This window comes from Embiotoca jacksoni, unplaced genomic scaffold (assembly GCF_022577435.1).
Source record: "Embiotoca jacksoni isolate LCO1_2020_lvr unplaced genomic scaffold, fEmbJac1.0.p SCAF_48, whole genome shotgun sequence".
NCBI classification, from domain to species: Eukaryota; Metazoa; Chordata; class Actinopteri; family Embiotocidae; genus Embiotoca; species Embiotoca jacksoni.
The window spans coordinates 1438825-1462916 of record NW_027185401.1 but is presented as its reverse complement, the minus strand read 5'-3'; the positions used below and the strand labels follow the sequence as shown (position 1 = coordinate 1462916).

At 41.8% G+C, this 24092-nt stretch overlaps 1 protein-coding gene across 2 annotated transcripts in view; it reads left to right on the top strand.

The window, feature by feature from the left end:
- The window catches only part of tmeff1a (transmembrane protein with EGF-like and two follistatin-like domains 1a), a 75977-nt gene extending 53664 nt beyond the window's left edge, over window positions 1-22313 (top strand). For both annotated transcript variants that reach the window (XM_069170039.1, XM_069170040.1), the window contains exons 5-10: window positions 2449-2545; window positions 3903-4051; window positions 13301-13360; window positions 16306-16429; window positions 16993-17154; window positions 18009-22313. In XM_069170039.1, coding sequence (XP_069026140.1) covers window positions 2449-2545; window positions 3903-4051; window positions 13301-13360; window positions 16306-16429; window positions 16993-17154; window positions 18009-18093 — 677 coding nt within the window. In that variant the 3' untranslated portion in view covers window positions 18094-22313. The remainder of the gene's footprint in view (window positions 1-2448; window positions 2546-3902; window positions 4052-13300; window positions 13361-16305; window positions 16430-16992; window positions 17155-18008) is intronic.
- The last annotated feature ends 1779 nt before the right edge of the window (window positions 22314-24092 follow it).

Sequence of the window (24092 nt, the reverse complement as noted above, 5' to 3'; positions counted from 1 at the left end):
CTTAGGAATCGGCAGTAGTTCCTGTTAAAGGTCTTTTTTTCTCTTGCCCCGGCAAAGTTTATGCAAAAATCCGACTCCGTCAAGTCCTATCGCTACAAGGCAGTTTGTGTTGTTGCACTGGATTGTATTTTAAGATGAACTCACGGGAATTCAGCAGAGTTTTAAGGCTCTGCTTCCCTAATTAAGGATTACTGCTATTACTTTAGACAGCTGGAGTTATTGGAGTTGTTTTTTTGTCGGTTTTCACAGCCAGTTCGACAAAACGTGTTTGCCTTCCACAACAGGACACGAGAAAAATGACTAAATATGACCCACGTGTGTGTGTGTGCCATAAAACACATCTGGGCAGAGGTCAGGGTGGATGGTCGGGCCCAACAAAGTGATTTGACCTCTGGAAACTGCTGTTTGTTGTTGCCTGGCTACGCCCACAGCTTTCGTCTTCGCTGTGATCGTCGCGCGGAAACCCCGTTCGCGTTCAGGTTTTGCTCGGGCCCGCTCTGAAGGCCGGACCGATCGGCGACGATGACCGGTAGTGCCGGTAGGAGAGTTTCGTGGCGCAACATTACGGGATACGGCGGTCACGGCTGACAAACGGCCGCGCCGATACTTTCAAAATCAAACCGAAAATCTTCGCCCGGGAGGATGCAACGATACTGGAAACTATACTCAATTAGCTGAACGTGTGCTCATTTTTCATTTCAATATTATAATATGTGACATTTTGATGTTGCTCTTTTTCTTTTTTTCCCAAAGTAAACGATCTCAGACTTTTCCTTCACTCCTGAGTGGTTTTTATATTCACTGTTAGACAGGATTTTACTTGTTTGCAGTGACAACAGCTGCTGTGATCTCACCTTTCCACCGGATTTTATGACTTTTAAGAGAAAAAAAACCCCTCCGATTTTAAGGTTGAATAGAAGCTTTGATGACTTCGGGCGCTGCTCTTCAGGAGGGTCGTTACGCTTCCCGCGGATTAATTCCCGTCCCCTTCGTAGGATCGAGCTTTTCCTCTATTACATGACAAAATTACACTTGATGAATCATGAAAACGGCTCCCATGATGAAAGGCAGCCATGAATAATCCCCGCGGCTCTTTGATATTAGATGTTGTGGCTGCTCATCCGCTCTCCACTCGCTCTCTGCCGGGGAAAATGGACGCCGTCATGTGAGAGGGTATTAAACGCATCCTCCCCCTGTAATGATAATAATAATATCATAAGACGATAATGCGTCGTCTCTGTTTCCATTTGGCCGACGAGCTCCAGGAGTCTGTTTGTACAGTCGGCCGTGTCTGATAGAAAAACGCGCCGCTCGTGTGTTTTTTTGCGGCAGAGAAACGCCGCTAACGGCGCAAAACGCCGCCTAACCGGCAAAAAGGAGGTTCGTTTTAGAAATGAAACCGGGAGCGCTGTTCCGTAAAGAGGCGCGCAAAAGACAAAATAATAAAAGCGCTTTGTGGCGTTCAACGGTGAAAATAGATGACTATAAAGAGTCTCACAGTCGGCAGAGCAGAAACATCAGCCTCAGACGTCGAGGTTAAATCAAAAAATGTGGGAGGAAAAAGAAACTGTGATTACAGTTGAACCAGATGCAGCGAGCAAAGTGTCACGGGTGAATAATGACGCGAACAAGACTTCGTCTGCTCTTCGTCTCTGAGGAAGTCGCAAACAAAACTCTGGTTATTCCAGCGTCGGTGTACAAAAACAGGTTGATATTTGATAAATTGTCCCTTTGAAACTCTTTGTTTTCTCCCTTAAGCGCACTTTAATTTCAAATTAGATCAAAAAAATAAAATAAAATAAAGCCAAAAAGAAAAAAAACCCTCTTAATTGTAAGAAATAATCTAAAAAATAGGTAAGCAATAATTCTAGCAAAACTGTATTCTTCATTAAAACAGACTGAGTTAATAAATTGATCATCTGTTTTACTGGGGGAAAAATAATTGATTTGAAAAGCGCCTGCAGCTGTGCAATACGTTTTATTATTGGAGTGTAAAGGTATAATGTTTACATCTGAAATACAGAAGAAGTATAAAATGTGGAAATACAAAAAAGTACTTGAGTGAATACAGGTTATTAACCCTGCAGATTCACCACTGAACGGAGTTCAATTCACCGTTGAAGGTTGTTTTGCTTCAATTTTGAATCGTGTTCAGTCGCAGCAGCTGAAATGTTGTTGTTACTTCTGACTTTTCGCCCCCAAGTTCAACCGGTGAAATTCAACAAGAGACTCAATAAGATCAATGTATAATTGTGAATTCAGACTTGATTCAATGTTATCAAACCCCAAAACAAAAGGCCGGCTCCAAAACAAACAGCGTAGCAGGGGAAAAAAAAGAAAAGAAAAAGAAAGAAGAAGCTCCACTTGACTCTTAAATAAAGTCTCTTATTAATGCATTTATTTATTTATTTTGTTCTTCCCCTCTCTGTGTTGATCTCTGTCTGACAGACGACGAGGGTTCAGGCGCCGACGTCGGGAAGAAGTTCACCAAGTGCAGCACATGTAAATACGGAGCGGAGTGCGATGAAGACTCGGAGGACGTCTGGTGAGTGTTCGCCTCGGTTATCGATTCGGTACGAACCCCAACTGCAATTATAGAGAACCTGGAAGGTCACGAGGGTGTGTGTGCTGAAATATTTAAAAAAAAAAAAAAATACATATATATATATATATATATATATATATTCCTTCAAGATCATCTGCTGCTGGTTTATTTGGAGGTTCACCAGCAAACAGCCGAAAGAAAGCATTCAGCTATTTGTCAGCGACGCTCCGAAGCTGTGGAACAAACTACTCTTCAATTTTATGCATTTTATGTTTTTTATGCATTTTATCTGTTTCTTATGCATCTCATTTCTTTTCTATATATTTTTTTTTATATGTTCCTTTTATATCTGTTTTTATGTGAAACACTGCAAGTAATTCTCTCGCTGTGAAGCACTTTGAGCTGCATTTCTTGTACGAAAAGGTGCTATTACAAAGAAAGTTTATTATTATTATTATATTCATTCTGCTTCACGTCACACAAGTTAGAAAATATACTGTAGCTGCAGAATCAAGACGCCAGCGCTGAGTTTCTCACAAGAAGTTTGGATGGCAGAAAAAAAGAGGCGCCGATGTCGGAACGAGTGACGGATTTAGCGACGAGTTGGCGGGATCTCTTCGTTGTCGGCTGCAAGGCCGGCAGCATTCCTGGAAGATCGGGCGCTCGCGTCCCAAAGCTAGCGACTGTTATCCTTAGGCTGCTGGCGTTCCCAGATTAGTCACCTGAATTTCCAAACAAATAAGTAGCATCTCCAGGTTTAACAGCTTCAAATTTAGTTTGAAGAAAAGTTTGATGAAATGAATAAAAAATAAATTCCTAATTGGAAAAACAAATCTCATTCACGTTGGGTTTTTGAAGAAGAAAATTACAAACGGGTGGTAAGTTTTTTGTCTCTTCCCCCTTTTTCAGTTTATGATTTCATTTCAGAAAATCATTTCAGAAACGACTAAGAATGGAGAAAAAAAAAAAATCCAAATCACCTTTGGAAGAAGTGCAAGTTTTTCCTTCAGTAGACCTGTCCACTAACACTATATGGAGACGCCACCGCCCAGTTTTTCATTTACCTACATTTCTTTAAAGCAACTTCTTACTGTTTTTTTTTTTGTTGTTGGTCCTTTTCAACAACAACAAAATGACCATTTATAAAAAAAATGTTCCAACAAAATAATTACAGGGTTACAGCTGATCAAAATCAAGGCTACAAGGACAATCGGTGTTTTATTTATACTGTGTAGGCTGTAAAACCCTTTCAGGCAAACCTGTGATATTTGGCTATATATATATATATATATATATATATATATATATAAATATATATATAAAAACGCTCCTGACGCTCCGACTCCTTTTCCTCCAGGTGCATATGCAACATCGACTGCAGCGGTCACAACGAAAACCCGGTGTGCGCCACCGACGGCAACTCCTACAACAACCCCTGCCTGGTCCGAGAGGCGTCGTGCATGAAGCAGGAGCAGATCGACGTCAAACACCTGGGCAGGTGCCCCGGTAAGGCCGCGCAACGACGAAAAAACACATCACAGAGAAACCCTTGGGCAGGTCGTCCAAATATAACGAATCTTTTCCTAAATGACAGAAGCATGCTTCGATAGAGAGAGAAAAAAAAGAAAGATGTCTTTCCATAATTAGGCACGGCAGGTTTATCAAGGTCGTTGCCGTGGCGTAAATTCTGCACTCACCGAGATAAATGTTGCATCTGTTTAGTCCTGCAGAGTTCAAAACGTTCGTCGAGTACCTGATCCTGTAAATACGAAGGAAAAGCAGAGGGAGCGCCTTCCTCTTTTTTTTCTTAATATTTCACAGCAGTATAAAATTAAAATTTAAAAAAAAAAAAAAGCCAAATAACTAATTTAACAAAGGCAGCAATTACACGGGCGAATTAATAAGATAGGAAATTAAAAAAAAAAGATAATTGAAATTTGTGGCCTTTATGTCACCGTCTTCCGGAAGGAAAAATAAAGACGAGTATGTTGTAGATGTCAGTCATGCGGACGTTTTCCCGGTGAATCAACGGCATCCTGATTCAGCGCTCCGCCAAGGTTCCCGCTGATAAAAATATCTTTCATGTCAGGTAGACGCTGGGGCGGGGGACTGCATGTTTTTCGGAGGCTGCTGTTCGCCGATGTGATATGAATACGGCGCGAGATGCGGAGTCGGGGTAAAAAAAAAAAAAAAGTGTTTAAAATACTCGCTGCAGACATCAGACATCTGGCAGCCGTCTGGTGGATTTTTAAAGGAAAAATTTGAAAAGAAATACCAATAGATCACAGTGAAGCGCGCAAACAGCTGCACGTTAAAAAGCTACCCAGATGCTTCATACTATTTAGCCAAAAGTATGTAGATGCCTCTCGCAGAGAAATTTTATTGACTTGCGAATTTTATTAGACTTGTTGAATGGGAGTCAATGGAGCCGGAGGGCTTTTTTGGAGCCGGCCTCTAGTGGCACTCGGTGGTATTGCAGCTGAGGGCACTTCCGCATCGGCCTCATTTTTCAGACCCGGAAGCTACGTCCACATTTATATACAGTGTACGGTGCAGCCAGAGGTTTTTTTTGTTGTTTTTTTTAGCCAGCCCCTGGTGGCCGTCAGTGGTATTGCGTTGTTTTTTTTTAACGGCACATCTACATTGGCCTTAAATATTCAGACCTGGAGACTACGTCTATTTTCGTCTTCGATGTGTGTTCACGGGTCATGAACTTTTCTAAACGGAAAAGCAGCTTTATAGTCCGGCTTTTCTTTCAGACTCTCTAAAATCTACAGAGACTATTTTCATCGTCGGATTTAAATTCGACCGACCGCTACTCTCACCTGAGTATTTGACTGGTGTGTCAAAATTAAACTGCAGTTCGTGGTAATGAAGGAACGTGTCAGCCGGTGCGACAGCGAAGCTCTCCGATGTGTTTTTTTGTTGTTTTCTTTATAGTCTCCCGAGCAACGTCGGAGGCATCGCGCCCCGGTACGCGCACTCCTCGTTGTTTTTTGGCGTCTGTACATGACAATACACGGTTTCCCCTTTAGAAAATAATAAATATCACCAGGCGTACCCTTTAGAGTGTCGCTGTCTGACTTGCCTCCACCGTGCCTCCACCCACAAGTCTGTTCGGCTCTCCAAGTCCCTCTGTGATCACGCTGTTTACTGACGTGCATGAGCGATCGGGTGGAGGAGGAGGAGGAGGAGGGGGAGGAGGAGGAGGAGGAAGAGGAAGAGGAGGATTTCGAAGCGCCACGTGAGGGCTTCATGGCGGCAGGGAGGGAAGCGCTGTGTGGAAATCTGACGCCAACATGTTGCCAAGGAGGAGTGTGGGGATGGGTGGGGTAGGAGGGGTGGTGGTGGTGGTGGTGGTGGTGGGGGGGGGGGGTGAAGATAACCGTGACAGGAAAAGCAGGGAGTCCCTTTCATGTGTGACAAAATGAGTCATTCAATGTCAGTGAAAACTGTAATTTCCATCGTTCTAAATGTATATTTCGCATGTTTCCTATCGTGTGAAATCCAGTTCTCCTTTATGCCTTTTAATGCGTCACCTCACATTCAAATCAGAGTTTAAGATTTTCAGAAAAACAAATATTAAGTGACCTCCTTCGAACGCTTACCTTTGAAGCTGAGGATATTCCCAGAATCCTCTTGTAATCATAGAGATTAAAAAAAAAAAAGTTTAATCTTTTTCTCCAGTGGTGAAACTTTTTTTTCCCCGCTTGCCTCTGCGGGGGAACAAGAATTAAATTCCCAATGTGAAGAGTTCAGGGGGATTAATATGCGAGTGACACGAGCTCATCGTGAAGTGAAACCAACTCGGTTAAATCGGTTTGTTAGTCAACCGACCCCGGCATCACGGTGCGACCTGATGTTGATGACGGGTTTTTTTTTTTTTTCCCAACAAACTATTTTGGAGCCATTTTGTTAATCATCTGAGAGTCGTTGGGATCGTCTTCACTCGTTTGAACGGATGTAGACACCTTGGATAGAAAATGATATATGCCGAAATGGCATTTAACTGTTCCTTTTTATTATTGTACCACTGCGTTGACTGACAAGTATCCCTGGATTACTCTCAAACTGAATAAAACCTTAAAACCTGACGGTTCTAAGGCAAGTTTTGAACTATCTTCTTTCCCTCTGATTTCTAAGCTGGTCAAAGACCTTTTAATTGTGACGTACATGTGTGTAAAAACACGTGTTCCACGTCGGCGTGTTCGGATCAGATTCAATTACGACCGATTTTTGGTCCCAACTTCGCGTCTCTTTCACCTGAATATCTTTTCAACACCGCTGCCAATTACTGTCCCATTAGTCTGTTCTGTGAATGACACCACATTGTTCGTTGCGTATTAATTATGAGATGGTGAGTCATAATTATGGGATAAAACGCGTCTGTGTAAATGATAGGAACAGTTTGGAGCTGTGGTAAACCTCGTCGGGTTGTTGTTGTTGTTTTTTTTACACCGCGGCTCGGTGACACCGCAAAACGCATTATCTGGTACACTTCCACGATCTTCTCCGTAAAGCGTTTGATTTCCGGCGGCGACCTCTGACCCCGACCGGAGCGAGTTCAGAGCAGCTGTCGGCCTCGTCAGTTTGGCGCTCAGACGGATAAAGTTGACGCCTCGATTGATTGATCTGATTCACTTGAGGTTTATGTGCGGTTTTGAAGACTTTCTGCTTCTTTACGTTTCAGAGAGAAATGTTTTTACTAATTTTCTGACGGCTGCGTGTTTGTTAGCTGCATTCGTCCTCACTTCTGTTTCCCCTTTACTTTTATTTCTTTCACCTCTCGTTCCCGTTTTTCTTTTATCATATTCACCTTTTCCTCGTTAATACTCTTTACTTCCATGTTTATGCCACAGGCTGTATATCAATTTGGGCGTAGTTTCCGGGTCTGAAAAATTAGGCCGATGCGGAAGTGAGTTTTAAGCTGCAATACCACCGAGCGCCACCAGAGGTTGGTTCCTAAAAAGCCTCCAACTCCGTAGACTCTCATTCAACCGGTCTCACAAGTTATTTTAGTGTCGCCAGCTATAGTTGCCTCTTTTTCTTATTTTCTGGCAGTCCATCTTAAAATAATCCCGTCATTGATTATAAAATAATGAAAAATCCAAACTCTCTAACGGCCGTTCGCAAACCGATGGGCGACGTCGCTGTTGGTTACCGCTTGGTCTGAGCCCGTTTCTTTTAACCATCTTTGTTTCTTTCTTCTTTTCTGTCATCCCGTCTCTGTTCGCGTTTCTTATGCTTCTTCGTCTTTTTCCTTTATTATTTCTTAAAAGTTAAGATCTCCATTTCATTCTCGTCGGCAGCACTTATGTCTAAATGCGGTAATTGCGGCAATTACGGTGTCGCCTGTGTGACAATTATAACCACACCTTTACTTTTCTTATTTTCACACCTTAATTTATCATTTCTGTTTTTGTCCTTGCCTTTTAAGGCTTCTGTCTTTTCGCCTTGTTGGATTTACATCTTTTCCTTCCATTTGTCTGTTTGCGTCATCGCTCTTAAACCTCTGCGTGAGTCACACCTATCCATACCCCCCCCCCCCCCCCTCCCAGCCTTCCTCTAACTCGCAGTCATTATTTCACATTATCTTGCTGATGTAGTAAAATGCAGGACCGATCTCTCTTTCGCCCTCGGTGAACACCGCCGACACCGCAGACTGTGACCGTTTTCATAAATCCGCCTCATTATCGAAAGCGTGTCAGACAAATGAATGCATCTAATCACCGCCAGTGTTTCCCATTAAGACACAAACCAAGCGTGCAGGAGCCGCGCTTCGATTCAACAGGAAATTAATCCGCACCTTGTTACCGTCCCGTGATGATCTGGACACGGAGATTGCGGCGGTGCAACACCGACTCGACGGTTCAAACGCCGTTAATCTCTTATCGGGTCGGTTGTGTTTTAGCTTTGAGAAGAAAAAGATTGCGATCTTTCACTTAAAACGTGTAATAACACGTTTTTTTGACTCATGTTTTGACGTTTTTGTGAGTACGGCTAACAAAAATGGAATTATTAAAAAACGAAATCTAATTTAACAACATGGTATATTATTTTATTGGATTATTAATGTGTACGTCACTTTAAGGTTGAACCTGGAAAAGATGAGGTTCATTTAATTACTTTATGTAGTGCTGCAAATTTTGAACATGAAATACTGTTCTTGTTCATTTAAATGCAGTAATCGTCCTTTTTTTCGGCGTTGTTGCTGTTGAGTTCAACTGTCTTTTTTGTGCAGCAGCTATTTTTTCTTTTAAATAGATAAAGTAAAAGCAAGCAAAATAAAAGACATTACTTTTTTTTTTTTTCCATACAAAGTGGGGTGTTATGTCAGCAATGTTAGCTGCAATTTATAAAAGTGGATTTTTTTTTTGTTTTTTTTTGTTGAAAAAGCTTTGTTGCACAGAGAATCAACCACTATCATCAAAAAGTACTGCTTATTTTAAAATGCGGTACCAGTGCTTAGCTTTTAAAGAATTGAATAACATAAAAGCAAAACACAAGAGTCCAAAAGTTCCACTCAAAGGCTCCTGTTTGATCACCTCCTATTATTTTTTTATTGTCATTTTGGCACAGACAGTTTTATACATTTAATTCCATGATTCGTTCTTAAACGGGCAAAGCAGATTTTAACGAGGAAGATAAAACCGCGGTGTCGCAGCTCTTCTGACGCACCGCTGAACGGCTTTTATTTTTCCTTGCAGAAGAGGGCGAGAGGTGCCGGCGTTCGACACGAAAGCCTCATTTGTAGTCACGGTTTGGCCTCTGATGTTTTTGCGGAGCCTGCGCCAACACCCGGAGCTCCTCGTCGTCTCCGTGAAGCTCCGAGTCTCTTCGCAGATCTGATTTATGTTGATGGACTCACCTTGAATCACAATGTGTCGCTCTCGCCGGGAGACGCTCTCTCTGTGGGTGTTGGCAGGAGACCGTAACCCGGCGGGATTTATGGATTTCTTGTCAGCGGTTACGGCTTCGAGGTGGCCGGTGACCAGGCGTTTGATTGGTTCAGGGAGCTGGCAGGTGTGGGGAGGGGTGGGGGGGGGGGGATAATACGTGGGTGTCTCGCACCCTGAGGTGAAGAGCACCTGCCCCCCCCCCACCACCACCACCACCTCCCCCCTTCTCATGATCTGCTGTCACCTCGGGGCGTCTGGTGCGACGCTTCGGTTCGCCAAACCCCAGAAAAACCACTTCGGAGGGTGGGAAGTGTTATTTGAGGAAATACGTTCATTTAAATTGGTGTTTTTTTTTTTACTGCTGTCGGAGGCAAAAACTGCCCCCCGAGAAAAAAAGTGGCCCGTCAGCAAAAATATTTGGCCCCTTATAAGACATCAGCTGAAATATCTTGTTGTTTGCATAAGTACGTACACATTCGTTTTGCGTCCTCTCCGGTAGGCCCGTCACGATTATTACGCAATCGCTTGATCGCAATTATCTAGTCCGACTGCAGTCATTTTGCAAAATCCCTTAAAACCGTGTCTATTCATCAAGCTCGTTGAAACCAACAAAAACTGTCTTTTTAAATCGTTATCTCATCGACCCATCTTCCTTTTCTGTGGTTTAATGGATCGTGAATGGAAAAATAGCGTCACCATACCACACCATATATATATATATTATTTTGAATATTCATACCAGTCAATGTCAGTCACTTTTTTATATATATATATATATATTGCAGTGGTAGAATTTGTAAATTGAAGTTATTTGCATCACATCTGCTGTGTGCAAGTTTTTGTTCACAAAGCATGAAAGAAAAACTGAATGTTTTTTGTTGTATATTTCAATGTCTAATGCCAATAAATGTCTCTTTTTCTCTACAGTCTGTCATTAAACTATGACTAGGCTTATCCCATAACAGTGGTATAAATCAACAGAAAAGGGCAATTAAATTGGTAATTGCGATTATTTGCAAGACAATTAACCGTGAACTACAATTTCACAATCGTGACGGATCCACTTTAACATTTTTGTAGGTCAATCCAGAAAGTTCATCCATGTATGAGTGATTATTTACCAGAAAAATACAAGTGCTGTACAAATCAATTTGGTTAATCATAATGAAAAAAGAAAAGCCTAAAATTTATGCTAACTGAAAAACGTGTGCCAACAAACCTCCAGTCGTTAAATACGCCGAACAAATTCGCCCACAATTGACCTTAAATGTCCTTTCTTTCTCCACGTAGTTCTGATTCTGGTGAGCTCTAGTTTTGTGGTCCGTCGTCATCATTAAAACAAATTCACCCAGACATGCAGTTCACCATCGGCCCTCGGGGGTTTCCCGGCATGATCGGTTACTCATCACGTTGTCTAATTAAAAAAGAGCTCTGCACTTTTGTTTGTATCCGGTTTCACTTGTTAACAAACCACGACAGCATGTAACACGATAAAAAAAACAAAAACAAAAAACTGCTAGAATAGACTAATTAAATCATAATAGCATTTTTGCTTCAGGGACTTCCGGCTGAGTGCTTTCCGTACTTCAGTACTTTTGGCCGCGTAGCATTAAATTATGTTTATTGTTCATTGTTTATACTTTTCTTACATCATTTCCTAGCGGTTATGCAATCAGTGTTTTCCCTCTCTGTCGAGCTGTGTTTTTCCTGTCTGGCTTTCTCCTCTCGGTCGCAAAGAGATGGGAAGACGTGAAATAAAGTGGGGGAGGATGGAGGGCAAAAGAAAGAGAGACAAAGAGAATGAGAGCGAGAGTTCTGTCAATATTTCCTCAGGAACGATGGAGCATTAAAAATGGATGAGGGTCTTTCACATCCTGCCTCTCTCTATGTGTGTGTGTGTGTGTGTGCGTGTACTCGTATAGCTATCAATGTGAGGACCGTGTGCGGTTTGAGAACACGTGAGGACGTTTTTTTTTTTTTTTTTTGGGGGGGGGGGGGGGGGGGGGGGGGGAGTGAGACCAGGTTTTCCCTCAGGTTTGGTTTTGTTTTAAGTCAGGTTTAGATTTGGTTTGATTCCTGGTTCAGAGTTCACAAAGTTCACTTTTATCCAAAGCGACTCACAATAAGTACATTTCAACCACGAGGGTACAAATTCAGAACAACAACAATCAAGGAAGTACAATTTTCTTCAAGAAAGCCAAAGTGCTATCAGTAAGTGCCATTTTAAGTGCTACTATTCTGAAGAGGTGTGTTTTTAGTTTGCGGTGGAAGATGTTCAGAGTTTCCGCTGTCCTGATGTCGGCGGGGAGCTCGTTCCACCATTTAGGATCCAGGACAGAAAACAGTCGTGATTTTGTAGTGTTTAGCTCAGTGAAGAGCAACAAGCCGATTGGCCGATGCAGAGCGGAGGGAGCGGGCCGGGGTGTAAGGTTGGACCATGTCCTGGATGGAGACTGGACCCGATCTGTTCGCAGCGCGGTACGCAAGTACCGATGTTTGGAAACGGATGCGGGCGGCTACTGGTAACCAGTGAAGGGAGAGGAAGAGGAGGAGGAGGAAGAGGAGGAGGAGGAGGAAGAGGAGGAAGAGGAGCGGAGTAGTGTGAGTGAATTTAGAAGGTTAAAGACCAGTCGAGCTGCTGCATTCTGGATGAGCTGCAGAGGACAAATGTCATGACTTATTAGGTTTATTTTCAAATTAATGACTGGATTATTTTCAAATTGACCTTCAGAAATCTAATAAGAAGAAGTGCCATGAGCCGAAAACACTGAAATAACTCGTGGTAAAAAATGTACTGACTTTGTATTTCATAAGTCAATTTGAATGGGAGTCTACGGAGCCGGAGGCTTTCTGGAGCCGACCTCTAGTGGCACTCGGTGGTATCGCAGCTGAAGGGCTTTTTCAGCTTCAGCCTCATTTTTCAGACCCGAAAGCTACGTCCACTTTTATATACAGTCGTTTGGGTGCAAACCAACAGGACGGGTCCACAGTCCCCGGCTCCTCCTTCCCGGTGACATCACGCCTGATTGGACGATGTGTCCGCCGTGGATTTCGGCCATGAATTTATGACGCTGCATGTAATGTAGCCGGACTTTAACAGTCCTCGAAATGCACTTTGTGAACGGGGTCCTCACAATGTCAGTAGAGACGCGTGTGTGTGTGTGTGTGTGTGTGTGTGTGTGTGTGTGTGTGTGTGTGTGTGTGTGTGTGTGTGTGCGCGCTGTTTAACATTCTCAGCAGCTCCTGCAGACAGCATGAAGACATGAAGCCTGTCGACAGGAAAATAACCACAACAACACACCGCACCGAACCCTGCCGCTTCTTTGTTTGTTTGTTTGTTTGTTTGTTTGCTTGCCGTCACCCTCAGCTGTCAGACACACACACACACACACACACACAGATTTAGCTCAGACTGACCCTTCACCGCCTTCGACTCTGACAAACAGAGCGAGACTCACACAGCGAGTAAACATCTCCGACATCCTCCTCTTCTTTTAGTCTCTCCTGAAGAGTACGCACACGCACACACGCACACACACACGCACACACACACACACACACACACAGTCAATAAACAGTTTCGAAAAGACACAATACGACACAGCAGACAGGAAGCCATGCGATCAGGCGATGACAGTTCAAACCGAGGAAATTAAACGGGATCTCAAGCCGATGGCTGAATGTAGAGGTTGAAGTCCGTTCAATATTTTCCACCATGCTGGAAAAAAAAACCAAAACAAGTCGTTCATGCTTATTTAGAGAAAACTCTGGACCGTAACTGTCTGCATGTAAACTGCCCCCCCCCCCACCCACCCACCCCTCACCCCCCACATCCTTGTTTCTGTTTCCTTTGCAGCTGATAAAGAAAAACTGGGCAAGAAAGACGACAGCAGTCCTTTCAAAGTGAACGTCCTCGGTAAGGGTTCCACTTTTCTTTCTTTTTTTGAAAGCTTTATTTTGTGGGTCAACGCTGACTTCACACTCTCCGCCTCCCGCTGCGGACGTCCGTGGAAAGCGAGCGGTCACTTAAAAACGGGACGCAACGGGGCTGAAAAGCTCAAGCGAGTTCTGCGCGGTTCATTTTAAACATTGACAGAGCGAAATTGAAAAAGTAGGAAAATAAAAACCTGCTGATTTACACTTGAAAGTGATTTTTTTTTTTTTTTTTTTTCCTCGTGCAAGTCTTCCCCAAATCTCACGGCGATCCGTCGCCAGTTCAGCAGCTCACTCATCAGCCTGATGTTTCGGTCTGCGCCGAACTGAAGGACGTCCATAGATGTAAGCTGAGAAGCGAGGCTATAAGTTCCCTTGTGTTCATTCTTTTTTTTTTTTTTCTCGTCTTATATAACCGTCGCTGTAAATCCACTTTCCTGCCTTTCGGTGCGGCCGACGGTAAAAATAAAAACTCGCCGCGACCTTTTCGGCGGCCCGTTAACCTGCGTCTGAACCGGCCGAGGAGCAATAACCGCAGGATAAGACCTAATGAAAATCTCTTTAATACACAATAAAGTCCTCGCAAGGGGGGAGGAACAAAAAAAAAAACCAACAACCTCTGCCGACGCCGCAATAAAGCGAGTACACTTTTTTTTTTTTCTCTTTTAGACCCGATTCTCGGTGCGACGCTGTAATTTTCTTGTAAGTAAAACGCAAGTGCACTTTTTTTTTGCAAGTGTAAATGTTGAGTTTAGAGATCAAAGAGCAGACGGGGGAAAAACAAGAACCCAGAGGGTTTTTATTATTGTGCAGCGCGATGATTTCCCCCCCCCCGCCGTCGAGACTCGGACGGACAATAGAAGGAGCGGATTAAACCGTCGCATTGTCAACACGGCGAAGGACGCGGCCTCGCGTTCGGATGAAGTGAGGCGAGAGAGAGGTTCGCATTTTTTCCGTCTTCATTTCCTTCTAGGTTTGACGACGGCGACCTTCATCGACTAAACATCCGTCCTTCGAGCAAACGCGTCGTTCGTACTCGGTGACAAATGAATAGACCCGCCGCATTCTGTCCCGTTTCAACCTTCGCCGCACGCTTCAAGGCTCCCAGGGACGGCCGGGTCCCAAATTTACGGTCGCCTTTCGTAAGTTTTGACAAATGACCAAATAGATGAATGAGCGGTCGCAAAGTTTGTCCCACGTAGGGAAAAAAAAAAACCAAAAAGACATGAACGTGTCTCACAGGTTAAGCAGTTCAAGATTTAGTGGGAGATTTTAGGAGTCGGGCCGGTCGTTCCAGAGTTCAGGCGCCCCGGTAGAGAAAGACCCGGTCCTATCCGGGGGGGTTAAATCCGACGCCAGCAGTCGGCGGGATCTTCTCCGAGGACATCGACGGGCCTGTGGTGCAGTCGGGGTTTTTTTTGCTATCGGCGGGACGTGGAAAACGTCGGTTATCCAATCGGTCCAGCCCGTCTCGACTCCCAACCAGCGAGACGGCGACGACCAAACTCCGATCTCGGGGCTTCGGAACCGACGGGCGACGTCGCTGCCGGAGTCTAGACGCGAAGAGCCTTAAAAGTCGTCCAAAAAAAAACCCCCAACTTAAAATCAGTCTTTAAACCGGTTTGTTTCGGCTGAAATTCGCCAACTCGTCGCAAATAAAAATCGACCTGGTCACCTTTTGGAAATATTTTTGTACCCCGGCGACAGTCGCAGCGGGCCGTTTGAACGGCCTCGAGGAAACTCGGCAAAAACGTTCGCTTCGACTGAAGGATGAACTCGAATCGACTTTGGGGGTCAAAGGTCATCTAGAATTTGTACAGCTTCTTTTCGGCAACATCTACATTCGAAGCGATGTCTGCTGTCCGTCAGCCAAACGTGCGAACGCTTGTAAGGATTCCTTCAAAGTCTTTTACTACATGTATTTTAGTTGGGTTTTTTTTTACCTCAGGTGGTGTTTGAGGTCTTCTCGTAGACTCCGCGGGTTATAAAAACTCTGCTGAGCTCAGAAAAACCTTTTAAGTAAACCAACGGTTTGATGTCTTGAGTTCCTCGTAATAATCTCTTTATGAGGTTTTGACACTTTCAAAGGTTTCATCCAACGAGCACTCGATCCGTTTTTTTAAGCCTGTAAATCCCGGAAGTGTCACAACTGCAGCCGTAAATGCGACAAACTTTAAACACCCCCTTCCCCGCCCCCCCACCCACCACCACCACCACCACCCACCTACCCCACCCACACAGGGTTTGTTATCCAGAGCTTTCTTTATGTTAATGTGGATTTGGTACGTTCCATTTTAATGAGCAGTACGGATCGCTTTGTCGGCTTTCTTTGACGATAGAGAACAGAGACAGCTCGTGTGTGACTGAAGAATCCTTTTATTTATATCTCATGATTTACAACTGCTCATACAGCAGTTCGGCCGATAGAGGAGTTTCATTATTTCCCCCCTTGAATCAATATTTCATCGACATTGTCGTGAAAATCATTTTAATCGTTTCACTAAAATTTAGTCGTCAAAATGACAGATTCTCACATCTTTATGGAAAAACCCACTAAATTTTGTTTTTACCTTGTTTTCATTGCGTCGTTGTAACAATCCGACATATCAGATGTTTACCTTTTAATGCATTCAATCTGAGTTTAAGATGATTAAAGCTAACGAGACCAAAAGGGCCAGAAACGTTTTTTTTTGTTTACGTGCTAAAAGTGTTTGTAAAATAACTTCCAGATGAAAAGATCAATGCAGTAAACACAATTACACGAGTTTATACATTTAAAAAAAAAAAAAAAAAATCTAATATTTGACGGTTTTCCCATAAATTTACCAATAATGATATAAATCATTAATAGATGTATTTATTTTATTTTTGTATTATCCTCACATCATGTCTTCTATTTTTTTGTCTTTTTTTTTTTTCCCCATTCAGAAACAACAGGTCTGGATCACGGAGACGGTTTCTACGCCGGCATGCCGATCCCCTGCACCGAAAGCTACGCCGGCTTCTGCATTCACGGGAAATGCGAGATCAAATACAACATGGCCACCTGCAGGTTTGTGACTGCCTGAGCTGCAGACGTTAATATTCCTCTCAAAAAACATACTCATTCTCTGTTTGTTTTTTTGTTTTTAAATGACTCACTCAGTGCTGCTAGAAATGTATGTATAATGGGACCTTTAAGTCCCACATTAAAAGTACTAAAAGTACAGAAGTATTATTGGTTAAATGTATTTCAAGTAATAAAAGTAAAGTAAAGTAAGACATTATGCGGCATGGCTCCTGCGAATGTTTAAATATTAATTGTGTTATATTACTTATATTATTATAATCAGCGAAGGCATGCATTGCATTTTAATGTTGCTCCTAGTGCTGAGGATCTGAGTGCTTTGGGATGTTATAAATTATAAAACTGCCTGATATTAAATAAATATGGTGGACTAGAAGAATTTAGTCAGACAAAATGGAAATAAGTAAAGTACCACAAAACCGGTTACAGCACTTTAACATCAGTTTCCGTCTGCTCGCGTCACTCCAACTCGTACAAAAGCCAAATATGATTTGTTCATTTTTCAGTTCTCAAGATTTTAAACGTCTTTTGATATATGTGCGACTCAGATGCGACGCAGGCTACAAAGGATCTCAGTGCGACGAGCCTCAGGACTTCAACATCCTCTACGTGGTTCCCAGCGGACAGAAGCTGCACTACGTCCTCATCGCCGCCATCATCGGCGCCGTGCAGATCGCCATCATCGTCGCCGTGGTGATGTGCATCACAAGGTAAGGCGACGTCCATTAAAAAGTATTTCAAAAGTCATTCATTAATGAACAAACAAAGTTAAAAAAAAAAATTTAGGTACAAGACATCCCTAATTTATACATTAAGACAAATAAATCATCGGGTTGACTTTTTTTTTCTTTACATGAGGGGTCTGAAATTTTGAATGTGTTATATTCACAATTTCAGGGAAATGTATTCAGTATTTAAGTATTTTATATGTTTACCCAAAGTTAAGACCAGTTAAGAAGCAGATTTAGTGGTTGCACTGAATTCGCCGTTTAACTGGCTCACAGGGTGAATTCACGGTTCATCATATGTTAAGCTGTTCACACCGTGGGGTTAAAACTTATTTATTAAAAATGGGTTGAAATTTTGAAAAAAAGAAAAAGATCATTTTTGCGGGACAGATTATGGGGTTTTATGTTTTTAGACCGATTTTTGTGGAACCACTGCAATGCTTGAAAGCAGTACAATTCATTCATTTATCCATTAATTTTGTCTTTAAAAACACGTCAAAATACTTTAATTATATCGTCATGAATTGCTGATTAATGGGTCGCCACAAAAAGAACACGTATGTGCATATATACATATCGCATTTCTTTCACGGGACTCCAGCTAGCATGTTCAGGTTTCATTAAATAAAAAAAAAAAAAAAAAAAAAAAGGGGGTTTCACGTCTGATGTTTAGATGCCCAGAAAAACAAAACAAAACAAAACAACAAAAAAGCGCTGACGCTTCAGAAACCCAATCATAAAGTGCGAGGCTCATGCTGATGTGGACACACTCGCTGACAGAAGAGCTGAATAAATTCCACGAATGTCCCCCTCCCTTCTCTGTCCTGTCTCTTCAGGAAATGTCCAAAAAACAACAGGGCTCGCCGGCAAAAACAAAACCTCGGACACTTTGCCACGGACACTAACTCCCGGATGGTATAGCCGTGTTTGTTGGTGGTTCTTTTTGATAAGTTTTTTCTTACGGCGTGGGGAATACCATTTTTTTAACAGTAGGTGTGGTATTAATTTTCTTTCCCTGGGAAACCATTAAAAGAAGCATGAGAAGATTTATTTAAGGGGCCTTATTTTCCCCTTTTCTTTTATTTTGGAAGGAATTTTTGCGCGTTTATTTTGCGCAGTCACGATTTCTTTGTCTTTTGTTTTTTTTTCAATACCGCAAGACCAAGTACAAGGAGCCGATTCAACACAACCCGCTGTCACTTTACATCGTCACCACGTCTGCTGTCTTAATTACTTTTAACTGCTTCATTAGAGGTTTTGTTGAATGCTTTACGGTACTTTTGGCAAACTGGCTAACAGAGTAACATCTGCCCCTCTGGAATGTGCTATTTATTGAAAACTATATTTCTTTGCTCCACCTCTGTTTCGTTCTTTACTAATAATGTGCAGCTGATCACCAAATGCAGTTTTTAATGTTTGGATTTTGTCCTTTTTTGTGTGTGTGTGTTGTGTAGGAGCTGAGAGGGGGCCAGCCAGTGAGATAGATATGTTTACACTTATTCTTTGGTATGAAATTCTGTGTGAAGACTACACCGAGTTTAAACACGCTAATAATTTATTATGATGTTAATTCGTTTTCTTGAAAGTAGTTTTTAACTCAAGGTTTTTATGTTGACTTTGATTCTAAATTCGAGTTCCTGTATATCCGCATGACTTGTGAAAATTGTGTAGTGTGGTGTAGTTTTAAACTTTTTAAAAGGAAACGCTGTCGGCATCGACCGCCTCCTCCATCTTTGTCCGGTGTTGGCAGAGATATGGAAAAAAAAAAAAAAGTCGGACTGACGAACGGAGGACTGTGAGGAGGAAGGTAGTGTTCAGCACACAAAAAAACAAAAACAAAAACAAACAAAAAAAGGAACGTGTAATCTTCGGAAATCAGCCAACCAGCTTTATCCTCATAAGGAAGAAGAACAATCGTACGTGTCAGTCATGGCAGGAAATTTTGACAGAAATGTTTTCGCATCTCCGTTTGTAAATCTGAAGCCAGAAGATTGTAAAAGAAGGGCGTGTAAATGGAAGAAGTCTTGGTTGCTGAGATGGCTGTAATCAAGGCTTTTCTTTGAATGTGAGAAAATTGTTTTGTCTTTCTTTGTTTTGCATTTTCTTCTCAGTGAGACATTCCAAGCACAGAAGATCCCACGACCAAAACCGATGATAATCCCAACGGGCAACACGCGAAACTCACTTTACAGTTAAAAAAAAACAACATCTAAAGACGCCGTTTACTTCCGGAGTGAAAACGTGATCAGATACTCGTCTTAAAGATATCAAGTTGTGTGTGATTAACTCAAAAGTCTGTTTTTTTTTGTTTTTTTTTACGGTATTAATGTTTTTGAGTCTTAAAGGCCAATTCATGGTTTCCACGTCCTGGAGGTCTACAAAAGTCCACGACCAAAACGTTTCAAAGTCGGAGACCGTGCAGACCGTCCATCCGTTAAGCAAAGAGGAAGTGCATGTGCCAGAAATGGAAACTGAACATTCGTTGGTGACCCGTATGTATGTTATGATGTTTGTACTGTGTTCCACATCCTGCGCGTTAAATCGGTTTCACGTTTTAGTCTTTTGACTTTTTTTAACGTTGTTCAGCCAAACTGCGAATATAAACCGCAACAAAAGCATGCAGGTGTTTGTTTTTTAGTTCGAGCCCACGGAAACCAGGGATTGGCCTTTTGTGTTTAAACAGTGACGGCAGACAAATATACTGTATGTCAACTGCCCTGTGACGACGGAAACGCTTTACATTCACAAAAGGAAAAAAAAAAACAACATTGCAGATTTTTTTTTTGTATCTTGAAATTATGACTTGGCAGTTCAAAATAAGATCATTACGAGATTCGGTAAGACATGAAGGTTCAGGTTTTTAAGATTTCTGCAGCATCAACGTAAGACTTTGATAGTTATAGTACGCGGCAAAACGGAACAGTTATTAGCTAATTTCTGAAACTGAATTTTCTTTCAAAATGTAAACTAATATAGGCTAGAAAACGGAGCTCGTGGTGCAACTCACTTCAAGCTTCTGTACGTCCGATGTTTGTTCTGTTCACACAAGTGTAGACTTAATGTGACATGTTTGAAAATATTGTGTAACTATGTCGAGTCTCTATTTTTTTTTTTTTTTTTTTCTCTTGTGAATGCAATCGATTTAAGACGGTAAAAAAAATTTAAAAAAATAAAAATTCAGATTTGGTTCCGCAACAATCGCAATCGATGTCTCGATGGGATCTTTACATCCGGTGAATGAAAATGAATGAGTTCTGTGTTGTCCTCTTGTGTCCCTGACTTCAACTGTAACGCCGCCTGTTACCTTCTGGAAGTCCAGTTATGTGGTCGTGTGTGTTTTATATCAGAATCTCCTAATTTCCCTGCAACTTGTAAAAAAAAAAAAAAAAAAAAAACGTTTTCACTGATTTGTCTCATTCTTTAACAAAATCCCACTTCAGTGATTCTTAAACTGAAAGCTTTGCTCACTTCTGATCAGATTTTTCACAATTTATTTAATGTACAATTTTAATTTATGGTTTTACAGCAAACAACTCGTTGTAATATCAATCAATCACAAAACAAAATACGCCCGTAGTGTTGTCAAACAATGATGATGTAACAGGTAACTTGGGTTCATTTTTATTTTCATTAATCTTAAAGCCATATACTGCATTTGTGATGTTCAGTATTTTGCGAAATAATTTAATTCCTCAGTATGTTTTATATTTTTTTATGTCGAAGCTGATTTCTGTAGTATCTGCTAGATAAAATCAAACTCGCACAGTACTTTCAAGTGGTATTCAAAACTAAAGCTGCTGTGAAAATCTGTTTATGGGAAGACGAACGCAGTTTTTCCCTCCAAACAAAACTGTCGAGTCGGGTATATTCCCAGAAACAAAATGTTGCATGAATTTTTAATTTTTTTTTTAATTTTTAATTTTTTTTTTAATCCTTTGATGTCGTAAAGACAGGTGAGCAGTATTTTCTGGATCAGGACTTCCCAATAATTATGCATTCTCTCAACTCCCATGTACTCCAATTAACAACTGATCAAATAATAATAACAAAAAGTTAGACCGCAAGTAGAGAAGATCTTTAACTTAAAAACTGAAGTTAAAGTTGATAAAAAAATAAATAAAAAAAACACTCATTTGGGGGTATTGAATGGGAAAAGGTAGCTGGCCAGACTGCTAGCCAAATGTTTTTGCTGAACAGCGACACAAGGTGAAAGTCTGGACCAAAATCAAATCGTTTTAGAGTAATGACCGGGATTCAATGATCAGAAATTAATTTTGATTCTGATAAGGAACTAATAAAGACTAATAATATGCCACAATCCAGCCTTATAAGCTGGTCCGACTCACCGTGGGCCCCCGAAGCTGGCATTAGTGCTGCAAACCGGACCTTCTGGAAAATGATCTGTCCGATATCTGTCTGCCCGGCCACATCCGTAACCAGCTCAACTTAGCTGGCTACCAAAATACTGGCCGTGATTAGTGTATATAATTCGAGCTAAGAGGCGAACGAATTCTTAGCTCAATCGTTTATGAAATTATATTATAGGGATTTTAACCAGTTCAGCTAATGTCTTAACATTTTGCAAAAAAATTTGATAAAATCAAGAGATAAACAGACTGCAAGGGGAGGATGTTAAAATGACTTTTAAACCTCCAGATTGCAATTAACATTGATCGTGTTTTTGGTTTTATCCTTAACAATCAATTATTTATTGCGCATGCCGACCGAAGGCAGTGTGCGATTGACCCGTGGTAAAAAAGGTGAAGTTGGGGAGGAACCACTTGATTGTGACACCAGAGTTCATGAACTGCTGCTTTAGACCCGAAACCCTTTGAGGTCCGAAACGCAAGTTCAGGGAGGTTTGTCCTTTCTGTATGTTTTTATCATTTGAATTTTTCTGGTCACAGGAGGTTTTTTTTTTCTGTACTGTCTTAGTCTAAATTTTCAGGTCGTAGTTCAAACCCCCCCACCCCCCTCCCGCTGAGCGACGTGTTTCTACTTGTTGTCAACCATCGCAGCCGTGACTTCTCTAAATGTGACTAGAATGTGTTTGACATGTTAATATTCTGCATGTAGACTCTGAGAGGCTATTTTTGGTCTCTGACTAAATAAAAAAAAAAGAAAATGTTTTTTTTAATGTACACCCACAGTGCTGATGTGTCATTTGATTGAAATGTCCCCCCCCCCCCCCCCCACCCGTCTGAGCCTCCTGAATTTTCTCTTTGATTTTTCTTTCTTCTTCTGAAGCTGCTCTCATTTTTACCGCGTATTCCACTCTGTGTGATGAATTAATGATGGGGGTTTTTTTTGTGGGTTTTTTTCTTTGCAGAAATTGTGCGCGAGTGTGTGACTTGAGTGCAGAAACACGAATTATAACGATGACCTCTTATCGGTCGCAGGAGACAAAAGACAGATTTGTTTTTCCTCCACAGAGACATTTTGTCCCAATTCCATACTAAACACTAATATTAGACAGTAAACACCATCTTCTAAAGCTGACATTGTTTATTATGTTCAATGTAATAGTGATATCGGCCCTTTTAGGTGGAAGCTTGTGTGAGCTGTAAACTTTATGAAGCCTGGCAAAGTGATCTTGAAAAGTTAACAAAAGGTCCCCTAATTTTGAACTTTTCACAACTTATTGATATGATCAGTTTGTCCTCGTCCCTTCCACACAGTTTGTATGTGAGTGATTTCAGCAAAACTATCCGGGCTTGGCTTCTTTTTCGGTCGGCTTCACATATATAGAGCGATGTCCGAGCTAGCTTCAGTGCGACCTTTAATTTATTGCATTTTATCCTGAAAAAATTCCAACCTGGCATGTACTACAAAATGCCCAAAATTACTTGTTATTAATAATTTCTTTTATTTCACCAAAGTCACTATCCTAAGAGAAGTTCCTTTGCTATTTTTGCCCCTGATTTTCATACCTTTGGTTTTAAGGGTAACTGACCTGGCGTGGTGTTTAATCTTCAGCCTGCACATTGTATAATGTCCAATTTCTCTTGGATTAATGTGTCTGCTAATTTAGTTTCTTCGTTAACCGTCCTTTACTAAAGATAATTTAGCGTGCAGGAGCATATTTCTTTCAGCCCCGCTGTAGAAGCTGTGGAAGTTTGAGGTTTTGAAAACGAGGGACCGACGAGAATGAACGTGGCCCTTTGGCTATCATTATCCGTCGCCACACACCTGTTAGAGGCGGGGCCACATCATTAGTTACCTAATTAAAAACTGTTCATTTTCAGAAGCCGGAGCCGGGAGCAGAGGTCACCGTCTCTCCGTGTGAAAATGAACCGCCCACGCTGTGCGTGTCGCACATGTCTGCAGGGGTTGGGGCCTCGGGCAAAGCCTTCCCGGGTAAATATAGAGTTATATGGAGTAGAGGTGGAGGGCGGAGGGGCAGAGCTGGGTGGGTGGAAAAGGGGGGGGGGGGGGGGGCGTATTCAGGGACAGCAGCAGCTGCTGGCTTCAGTCGAACACATTTAATCAGTCGGCTCCAAACTGCCGCTCTGTAAAAGAACATCCACCGGGATCCGACATTCATTCATTCAAAAAAAGCGTCACTGAATGCTGAAATGAATCCAGAGGGAGGGTGAGAACGAAACTGCAAAAATAATGTTATTTAGTCGTTTTTTTTTTTTAAATTTGCAGTTACAATGAAGAAAAAAACTTTGCAGGCTTGTTGCTAAACTTAACCGTGAATTAGAAGAAAGATTAACAAAAAAACCTCCAACTCTTTTATGTGGGATCTACTTTTTTAACCTTAAACTTTGATGGTAACAGAAGCCGCTGTCCTAATTTTAAGATATCACCTACCTTGTGCACTGATTCTCCCCAAGAGCAATATAATAGTCACTAAACTGTGGCTTAGTTCAGGAAAAGAGAACTACAACAGCTGTTAATGTGCAACATACTGTGTA